The sequence below is a fragment of the Dipodomys merriami genome, unplaced genomic scaffold (assembly GCF_024711535.1).
Source record: "Dipodomys merriami isolate MVZ:Mamm:240054 unplaced genomic scaffold, mDipMer1.0.p SCAF_71, whole genome shotgun sequence".
Classification (NCBI taxonomy): domain Eukaryota; kingdom Metazoa; phylum Chordata; class Mammalia; order Rodentia; family Heteromyidae; genus Dipodomys; species Dipodomys merriami.
The window spans coordinates 2,973,033-2,984,101 of NW_027206302.1; the positions used below are offsets into that span (position 1 = coordinate 2,973,033).

General features: G+C 48.6%; 1 protein-coding gene across 1 annotated transcript in view; it reads left to right on the top strand.

The window, feature by feature from the left end:
* Positions 1-10,862, top strand: part of CUNH1orf94 (chromosome unknown C1orf94 homolog) — a 35,232-nt gene extending 24,370 nt beyond the window's left edge. The window contains exons 5-7 of the mRNA XM_070008754.1: positions 4,558-4,635; positions 6,719-6,915; positions 10,428-10,862. Coding sequence (XP_069864855.1) covers positions 4,558-4,635; positions 6,719-6,915; positions 10,428-10,503 — 351 coding nt within the window. The 3' untranslated portion in view covers positions 10,504-10,862. The remainder of the gene's footprint in view (positions 1-4,557; positions 4,636-6,718; positions 6,916-10,427) is intronic.
* The last annotated feature ends 207 nt before the right edge of the window (positions 10,863-11,069 follow it).

The following is an 11,069-nucleotide window of genomic DNA, read 5'->3' on the forward strand; positions in this document are numbered from 1 at the left end:
TAGGTCCACACTCAAGCATGCATACTTAGTTCTAATCTTCTGCTGCCTGAACTCCAGTTCACACCAAGCTGATTCTACAGCTCTTTGAGAGCCTTAGCTGGTCAAGTGCTCCGACTTCAGGCTCCCAGACGAGGAACATGGCCCAGTCCTTGCTTCCTACCTGTTTCCTGGATGGGACAGTCCCGGCCTAGATCATTTGACCCTATTAATGGTACACTCTTTCACTCCCTAGTGACTTGGTTTGGATGACAAATGATGACCATATTCCTCCTTTAAACTACATCTAGGCTGCCTTCTATTATTATTATTACTATTTTTTTCTGTTTTGTACCAGTGCTAGGGCTTGACCTTAGGGCCTCATGCATGGCTTCTTTGCTCAGGGAAGCACTCTACCACCTGAGCTACAGCTCCACTACTGGCTTTTTGCTGGTGAATTGAAGATTAAGAGTGTCATGGACTTTTCTGGCTGCTTTGAATCATGATCCTCAGATCTCAGCTTGCCGAGAAGAGTAGCTAAGATTTCAGGTGTGAGTCACCAGTGCAAGGGCAGGCTGTCTTACTTTCTATCTTCGAATGGGTTTTTCACATTGTCTTAGGCTTGAGCTCTTGGCTGAAGGAGAATTAGTGGTCAGACACAAACAGAACACCCAAGACTGGTAACAGAGTTTGATACTTTCATAACCAAACTTATTTATGCAGGGAAAATGTCGTTTCTTTATTTTGTCCATTTAACTTAATATCCCTTAAGAGCTGCAGCCCACTCAGTCATAGGAGGGGGAATCAGATCAATGTCCACTCTAGTTGAAGCCCTTGTCCAATCCAATAATGTAACTGGTCCCTTTAGGTAGAGCTCAGCATTCTAAGATTTCTCAGTGCTCGGCTACCCTACCTACGTGCTCCTCTCCAGAACAGCAAGAAGTTTGAATGGGGAAGCGTTAAGGATTTGGTTGGACCTATCCTTCCAGGACTTGGGCTCCTCTGTTGTCCCAGCCTGACCCCACAAGCCCCGGAAAGGGAAAATGGAAGGAAATACGTTCAGTACTCAATTTGTCTTCCTTGTCTCTTTTCACTCTCCCTCAGCGGCCTGTGTCATTTATTTCTTTACAACAGAGCGACAACTTTATGGCTTAGATTGGTACACAGAAGGGGACCGCCTGCACTCAGTATAAAGACTCTGAACTGGGCACTGACGGTGCATGTCTAAAATCCCAGCTACTTGGAAACTGTTAACGCCTGCCAGGGTAGAAACATTTGAAAGACCCCCTTGGTCAACTCGTAACTCAGTGTAAGGGTGCACATCTGTCATCCTAGCTATAGCGAAAAGCGTAAAATAAAGCCAGGTGCCAGTGGCTCACATCTGTAATCCCAGCTACTAGGGAAGCTGAGATCTGAGTATTGTGGTTTGAAGCTAGCCTGGGCAGAAATGCATGAGAATTTTATCTCCAATGAACTACTCAGAAAAAGCCAGAAGTGGCAATGTGGTCCCAGTGGTAGACCAGTAGCCTTGAGCACAAAGAGGCTCAAGGGTAGAGGTATGGCTCAGCAGTATAGCACCTGCCTAGCAAACATAGGGCCCCGAGTTCAAACCCTAGAACAACAACAAAATTAAAAGTAAGAAAGCTGGGAGCCTGTGGTTTAGGCATGTAATCCTAACTACTCAATAGGCTGAGATCTGAGGATTGTGGTTCGAAGCCAGCCTGGGCAGGAAAGTCCCTGTGAGACTTATCTCCCATTAACCACTCAAAAACCAAAAGTGGGGCTGTGACTCAAAGTGGTAGAGTGCTGGCCTTGAGCAAAAGAGCTCAAGGATAGCTCCCAGGCCCTGAGTTCAAGCCCCACCATTGGCATAAATAAATAAATAAACAAATACCGAGCTTCAGGCTTTGTTACTGAATCTTGAAGGAGTTTAGCAATAGCTCTGGAGTTTATTTGCTAAAGAGAAAAGGTAACTACTCTCCCTAGTTACAAAAAAAAACACCTTACACCCCATCAACCTAGGTGAGCAACTTCAGTGAAAGATGACCTATGGTGAAAGTGATGTGGACAAGTTTCCTATTAGTGATGGCATTTTGAGACATGTGTCCCGACCATTGATTCATGGACCTGCTGATATGCAGATGCCCCTTGCAATTTGGTCCTTGCTTACCCTCCATTTTTCACCTCCTCACTGGCTCAATCATTGCTGCTTACTTATTTGCTCATTCATGTGGGTAGTTTACCAACCTTAGCTCTACAACAGCACAGGCTGAGGGTGGTCCTCTGCCTTGAGGGACTTCTGTGTTTGCACCAGGTGATGCATATGGTGATGTACCCCAGTTTCATTGGCAGAACTGGCGAAATGGCCCTGGCTGGGCGTCCTGTCCGCTCTGTTTTTCTGTGAGGCAGTTTAGGCACTAAATGGACTCAGATGAAGTCAACTGAAAAGTGTTAACTCTTGCAGGCAATAAGAAAGGTAGTGTAATTTATCTTCTTACAGTCTCATTCTTCATGATGTTTTCCTTGGCTTCATGGGAGCTAATCAAGGGCCCTGAAATCATGTGAGAAAGGCAGATTTGGCGATCAATACACTGGGACTCTGCTGCCTCCAAGCTGTGTGGCCTTGGGCAAGTGAATTAACTGCTCGGTTTGTGAGGTGGGCTCATCAAAACTACAACAGCAGTAGCAATAACAGCATAGATTGATTTGTTGTAAAGATTAACTGAGCTTGTGCTGGGGAAAGGTTGCTCTAAACTCTGAAAAGTAACACTAAAATTTTTAAAATTTAATAATGCAGCCCTGGGACTGGGGAGCTTTGGAGACCTTGGGGGTGAAAGGGGCCAACAGAAAGGAGGAACAGAGAGTAGTCTATCCTAGTCTCCTCTACTTGGCCACAGGAATAAAGATGAGGTCCCTAATTAATTTTCTCAGAGCTCTGGAGGGACTGAAAGGACTCAGAGGAGGAGAAGGCCTAGGCCCGGACACAGACTCCAGCTTCTAGGCCACTTGGCATAAAGACAGCTCCGGATTAAGAAGGGAGACTTGTACAAAAAGGCTGCGGCCTCCAGCAAAGAATTGCTGGTGTTCTATTTATCCATGCTCATGACTTTCAAACACCTAGAAACATCTCTTCAGTGGCCCAGTGTTGCTCCTACCAAGGAACTGGGAACAGGTGGGCCAGTGGTCTCTCGTCCACAGACTCCAGGGAGGGTAGAGGCCTGCCCACCCTCCCCTGCCTGGAGAAGGGGACAGTTGGAGTGCTCACGGGGCCCAAAGGAGCTACCCGAGGGAGAGACCCTGGGCAGCCTGCCCAGTGGCCTTGGAGCTCCCTGAGGGCTGAGAAAGGTTTAACACACCCCTCCCCCACTCTGCAGGGCACCCCTGCCCAGGTTCAGGGCTGGGTTGGGTTGCAACAACACCCAGCTGGGCCATGATGTTGAGAGGCTGCCGTGGACTGTGGGATTTGGGGTAGCAGGGGGCAGGAGGCTGGTTCAGGCAAGGGTTGGTGGAGATGGGAGGGGTGACCCTGAAGGATGTCCTCTCTTGGGGAGGTGGAAAGGAAGACCCAGGGAAAGCTGGGGGTGGGGGTGGGAGGTGGTTGAACCCACAGCTGAGAGAGACATCAAGAGCCTAGTGTCAACGTTCAAGGCCTTGATAATGGGCACATGCAGAGCCCTTCGTGGCAGTAGCCCCTGGGATGCAGAGGCGCTGGGAAGAAGTCCTTGGCTAAACGGGGCTTCAGAACTGGAGCCTCACCTGGGGAACCCTGGAGTGGCAGGTGGGGATGTAACCTGAGGCCGGATTGGTCCTGGGCTAGCCTACTCCCCGTGGCGGTCCCCCTGTGTGTATCTCATGTCGGTGTATGGCCTCAAGGCTCCTTCCGCCCATTCCTCTTTGGCCTGAGCTGCCAGGGAGCCTTTTCAAAGGAGGGGGCAGTGGGAGATGATGATGGACAGACGTAACATTTACAGAGTCCTTACTGTGTGCAGTACCGTTCCCAGCTCTTCAGATGCATCCACCCACCCCGGCAGCAGCAGCAGAGATCCGGGTACACACGTGGGAACACAGATGCACATCTGTACAGATGTACACAGCTGTACAGACACACACATGCACACGTATTCAGACATGGCGGAAAGACACATGCAGGGAGGCATCCAGACAAAGTCACGTAGAAAAGATGTGTAGACACATCTGTGTGTGGCAGTCTCCACAAACTGTACAGGCCTGAACACACATACTTTGGTAGAGAAGGAAAAAGAGGCACAGAGAGGCAAAGTGATTTGCCCAAGGGTTACACAGTAGCCAGAAAGGGATAGATCTGGTTATCCCTGAGATAAGCTCTGAAAAATTTCCCTAAATACCAAAAAGGCTGCTGAAGAGCTCTCCATGTGGGCTGAGTTGAGTCAATGCCACCCAACCCCAGCTGGCCTCAGGCAGCTCATGTCAATGGCCATCCATCCGAGGGCTGTGAGGAGCTCAAGCCCACGGGCAGATTCAAGTGTAATGAGCCAGAAGCTGAGCTGCCCAGCAGCTGCTCTCTTGCCCTGAAGTGCTGAGCCTCCCTTCCTTCCTCCTCAGGGTCTCTACCCACAGCTGCCGGCGAGGTTACCTTACCAGCAAGCCATGCATCCCCAGCTGGGGTGCTACTCCAGACAGGTGAGTAGGTGACACATCTCCCCTTCCTCTATCCCAGTTCCACGCAGACCTTTGGGTCACAAGGCCATCTGCTCCCTTGTCTCTGGGCCGCTGGCCACCCGCTGTACTTTCTGACCCATCACAGTTGGCTCCAGTGCTTCCCTCCCTCCCTTCTTCTCAGAAACACAAACTAATGTCCCTACTTACCCCATGGCAACAGCTGGCACTTAATGGAGCCCACATCGGCGTGCCAGACCTTCCATTAAGTGCTTGCCTTGCAACGCCTACCTACTGCTATGAGGGGGAGTTCATAGATGAGGAAACTGAGACTCAGATCAACTTGCTTGAAGTCAGGAGGCTCATGGACAAGTTAGGGTTTGCTGTGGCAACAAGGAGCCTCAGTACTGAAGGGACTTTCAGTTGGGTTGGCAGGTTTGGGTCTGTTCCTCGTGTGCCTCCCTTTGGGTCTGGGCTGAAGATGCAGGAGCTTTAGGCCATTATGCAGGTGTGCGTGTGTGGGGGGGTGTTGTGCATGGGTGCATGCATGTATATTTGAGAAGTCATGTAAGAACACAGCAATAAAAAAGAACTTAGAGGCCATTACTCTTTACTGGTTTTGATAGATCCTTCCGGTGGTGTCTGTTTGCGTAAACTTACCTGTGTAAACTCAGATAAGGCACAGTGTTGTGCTGTTCACTGAGAGGAGAGCATGAGCTGGAGAACAGTTGACAAAGCTCTGTTTGAGGGCTTTTATCACCTCCATAGAATCGTGGCAACATTTCTAACACAGCTTGTGTTAGATCGTGTAAGATTGGCTTCTTCTGATCCAGGTTCAGCTAGTGCCAGACATGTCTTCCCACCAAGGAGACCCAGGGTAACATTATCATCATCATCATCATCATTATTATTATATTTATTATTAATTTGTGTGTGTGTGTGTGTGTGTGTGTGCTTGAAATCAGGGCCCAGGGCTTGAAATCAGGGCCTGGGCACTGTCCCTGACCTTCTTTCAAGGCTAATGCTCTACCACTTAAGACACAGCTCCACTTTTGGCTTTTTGATATTTAATTAGAGATGAGAGTCTCATAGACTTTGCTGAGTAGGCTGGATTTGAACCTTGATCCTCAGATCTCAGTCTCCTGCCACTCTGCCTAGTGAGACCATGGATATTTCTTGCCACAGGCCACACAGGGTCCATCCTGGGAGGTGCCTGCCCATTCATGTTGCTTCCACAGGCTCCAGGCAGGCCCATCCTCTGGGGCTTTTGATGCCTGTGTCCTGTATGGCCATCCTCTCTGTGTAGATAAATGCAAGCACCTGGAGAGGGCCTAGATTCCAGAGAGGGCACTGGCTGGAATAATTCTTAGTGAGTTTGCTCTAGGCGGTTCCAGAAACGCCACACAATCCTGTCTTTCCCCTCTATTGTCCAGTATTCTAGCCACTAGCCACATGTGGCTATTTAGATTTAAATAAATTACAATAAAGTAAAATTTGTAATTCAGCTGCACACCCAGGCATATTTCAAGTATTCAATAGTCATGTACAATGTATTAAGTAGCTCAGATACAGAACACTTTGGCCATTGCAAGAATTTCCACTGGGCAGAGCTGTCTTGGACTTAGACTCTGTTAAGACACGGAGATCAAAGCCAGAGTTGTAGAAACTTCAGCAACACGTATGGGGAGGGGAGGGAAGAGGATAATCAAGTCCTTAAAAATTATCAAGGAGCTTTGAGGTTAGTTGTTGACTGAAAGATGGGGAGTCAGGGAAGGGAAGGGAAGTGTTATGTCTCCCGGTCTTTGTATCAATGGACTCAATAAACACACACACACACACACACACACACACACACACACACACACACACACACACACACACTGCTTGATAGTGTCTGCCCATTTTACAGACAGGGAAATTGAGGTTCAGGTCAATTATCTTACCTTGTCAGGCTTACCACTACTACCCATGTTGATTCTTGGGCCTTTTCAATCGAAACTTATCTTCTTCGGTGGCTAGGGGCACAGAGGCACAGAAGTGGTAGAGGGGGCTGGGGTCAAGGCCTGGGAACAACGACCTCCCTCCACTCTCCTCTCTTGACTTTCAGATGACGCCATACAACCCACAACAGATGGGCCAGCAGATTTTCCGCTCTTCTTACACCCCCCTGCTGAGCTATATCCCCTTTGTGCAGCCCAACTATCCCTATCCTCAGAGGACACCGCAGAAGCTGTCCACCAATCCCCGAGACCCTTCCCCTTTGGCAGGAGATGGACCACAGTACCTCTTCCCCCAGGGATATGGGTAAGTCCTCATCCCACCCTGGAAGGACTGATTCATAGTCAGGGCAGGGCGGTGTTGGGGGAGAGGTGCCTTGCAGAGAATCTCTTGGTATGTGTGTCTCACGGCTGTGGTGGAGTGGGAGGTCTTTTGCTTGTTGAGGCCATGCGGCTCCCGGTGTAGAGGTCTGCGGACTAGGAGGCCCCACTTGAAAGTCTGTTGAGGCTGCAGTGCTGTAGTCTGATTGCAGACTGTCAAGTGCTCAATCAGAAGTAAGGGATAACACACTGTATGGGCAGAGGCAAGTACAGAGCATGGCAGACACATTAGCAATTTGCTTGCTCTACCCCAAGACATGGGCAGGTAATCGTCTGGCTCCCATGGCCACTGGCCACCTCCTGAGTTTTGACTAGGCTTAATCTTCCAAATATCCCATTGACTTCCCAACAGGCTGTGCCCAATGGCATTCTGGTGTTTATTACAGCACGTTTTCCCACCAAAGCTCTGTCCCCAAAAGCAGAGAGAGAGAGAGAGAGAGAGAGAGAGAGAGAGAGAGACAGACAGACAGACAGACAGACAGACAGACAGACAGACAGACAGACAGACAGACAGACAGACAGAGACAGAGACAGACAGAAAGACAGACAGAGACAGAGACACAGACACAGACACAGAGACACAGAGACAGAGAGAGACAGAGAATCCATTTCCTGGGACACTCTGAGGGCTTAGCAAGGGGAAAAAAAGCCAACACAAACTCAATATAAGCTGAAAATTCTGCTCAAATTTTGTCTGCTATCCAGTACCCAATTTGTGTTTATTTTAATACAGTAAGTAGCCACTCACTGCCACCCAGCAAACCCTCAACTAATTTTGATAATGCCATATGAGCTCCACGGATCCCAGGCTGCCAGGCCCAATGTGCGCTCCAGGTTGGAAACTCTAGGATTAGTAGCACGTTCCCCCACCCTCAACCTGACAGTGCTTCCTGGCCTGCTCACCTGCATGCAGACTCCTCACCTGGTGTGGAGGTGAGCAGGGCCTGGGGTCTGGGAGGCCCCTTTTGGAGATCCACCCAGGCTCTTCCAGGTGATACTCACCCTATGTCTCCAGACTCAACCAGACTGTTCCTGAACACCTACTTAAAAGGGGCAAATGCAAGGAAGAGGTTTCTGTAGTCAGATGGGTTTGGGAGAAACTGTGAGAAACAAAAGATAAACAGATTTCTTAACTGTTGGATTTCTCAGATCATTTAATTTCCTAGGGTGCATGGGGAATGTTCAGTAAGGTGGTCGATAGTGTTTTTTGAACATAATATCCACAGATCCTTTTATGGTCCCTCCCTCCTTTTTCTTCTTCCCTCCCTTCCCTCTCTCCTTATATGTCTACATTTTGTAGATCACAGGGTGGTGTGACGCACCCAGCATCCTGGAAAATGCTTTGTTAATTTGAATTCGGCCCCTAGGGGACGTTGGGATGAAAAGGACATCCTGCCTACCTCCACTCTCTCCCTTCAGAGACTGTGAACACATGAGACATGAACACAACACTATTAGTGTCCAGGCAAAGTAGAGGGCCATCAAAGTAGAGGGCCCAAGGCCAGAAGCAGAGCCTTGCAGAGCCTGTGTGTATATGTGTGTGCCTGTGCATCTGTATGTATGCATGTGTACACAGATGTGCACGTATATGCATATATGTGCATCTGTGTGCACATGCACACATGTGTGTGCTCATACGGTAAACAGGAAGGAAAGAGGAATCTGGGAGGAAGGCCCCCCTGCCCCAGGTGGAAGGATGCAGGGCAGCTAGAGACCAGGGAATAAAAGCAGCTGGTTGAAGTATTAGATTTGTCCCTGAGAAAGGAGGCATATAGGATTGGAAAGGGAAGTGTGGGGTTGGATTATGCGAAGCTTCTGGCTGGTAAGCTTGGGGACCCAATGATTTGTGCACATCGGAGTGAAGTGCTGGGCGGAGGAGAGAAACAGGAGAGAGTCTGGAGGCCAGCCTGGGAAGGGGCGGGGAGGGGAGAAGGAGGTCTGTACAGGGGCGGCGTATCACCTTCCTGGAAGTGTCACTGCATGAGGCTGCAGTGAGTCCCCGAGGAGCCACTGGCAGGCCAGCAATGCTCCTATCCCACACTGCCATGCAAGCAGGGAGGTGCCCTGTCCCAGGAGGGAGAGAAGACCTGGGCTCTCACAGTCAGATGCTGAGAAGCACTGGTAGGGATCTGTAAGAGTGGAGGCTGGAGGCCTGGTCTCCCAGAGGAAAGTGGGAGTGGCCTGAAGCATGGAGGAAGGAGCCTGAGGGGAACCAGAGAGGATGGTGAGGAGTCATCTGGGGCTCCCACAGAGCCACAGCGACCGTTACCAGTTGAGGATCAAGTTCATGGAGTGGTCTGTTTCTTGTGCTTCTTCTTTCCCCTGCCTTGCCCCTTCCATTCCTACTCTCTCCTTTAGCTTTTTTTTTTTTTTTTTTGCTCAAGGCTAGCACTCTACCACTTGATCCATAGCTCCATTTCCAGCCTTTTGATGGTTAATTGGAGATAGTGGAGATTCTCACAGACTATCTGGCTGGCTTGGATCCACAATCTCAGATCTAATTCTGTGGGGTGGCTAGGATTATAGGCATGAGCCACTATCGCCTACCACTCTCATCCCCCCAAAGTGTTTATTTTGTTCATGTATAGAAGAATGCCTTGCATGCAAATCTTTTCTATAATATGCATCTTCCCGACTGAAAAGAAGTTGAGAATCCGTGGATTAGACTAAATTTAGTCGTTTGTCCTGTTGTGATACATACTGAGCTCTGCTCCCTTCAAAGTTTCCTAGCAGATGGGTGAAGGAATTCCAACATGGTCAAGGAGATGGTTGGGGAGGGGGTCTCTGTTTGGAAGTATGAATAGGAGTGTGCCAAGAGAAAAAGCAGGGAGGTGATATGTATTTCTGCTCTTGGAAGCTGAGGTTCACATTTAGATGGCTTATCCTTTCCTTAGGGTCTAGCAAAGCCCCAGGCACAAGATTACTTCTCAGACACTTTGAAATGAAGGAGCTGACATGGGCAGCTGCTGATAAGTGAGGATGTTGCTCTGGGATTGTCTGGACTTTCAGAATCAAATGCTAGGACCTGCCCCTTTATTCTCCAATGTCGGGGACCTTTTTGGAGGCACACTTGGTTGAGCCACACAGGTAGGGTAGTCACAGGCATACAGGTAAGGTGCTCCGATCCAGGAACCTTCCTGTTTTTGTGATCCTGGCATAGAGCTTGCCTGAGTTCTGTAGAAATAATCCTTACTTGCTCCAGGTGGGGTACGGTGTGGGGGATGGAGATCTTCCTGATCCCAGTTAATGAGAGAAGCAGATCTTTATTGTTCTCTAATTGTGTCATTTTTAATATTATTTTCCCAGAGCTAAAACTTCCAGCCTCCAAGCTTGTCATGGTCTTCATAGTCTCTGACAGCCACAAAATTAATATATTACTCTTCGAGTCTCTCCAGTATCTGCAATTTCATCACAGCATCTATATTCTTTCTCTTCCAGGTTTGGCTCGACATCCGGCGGGCCCCTGATGAACAGCCCCTATTTTTCCTCCAGCGGGAATGGCATCAATTTTTAGATTTCCTTCTCTTTTCCCTCCCCACCCTTAAAGCCTTTGGAGCAGGGCAAAGGGCATTGGAATTCTGGATTCTGCAACAGCTTGGTATGAAGTTTGGAAAGCCAAGATTCCAACCAAAGTCCAAGACAGAAAACAGCAAGACCAGAATCATCTATTGACCAACACTCACGCACAACCCCCTCACACATAGCACAAACCAAAAGCACACCTTCTTATTCATACTTTTGGACCACATGTGCACCTGTATTTAGCTAGCATGAGTGATTTTTATTTTTGTTGTTGTTGGTAAAATAGAAATAAGACACTTAATTTTAGAAAGTTTGTATTTTATGATAAAACTATGAGCTGCTTGAAATAGTGCATGTGCCTATTTATTTTGGATATTATTTATCTGTCTGTCTGTCTATCTCATTGGTCAGTTGTGGGGTTTGAATTCAGGGCCTAGCTGCTGTCCCTGAGCTCTTTCATTCAGGGTTAGCACTCTACCACTTCGAACCATAGCACCACTTCTTATTTTGTTGGTGGTTAATTGGAGATGAGTCTCCTGGGGACTTTCCTGACCAGGC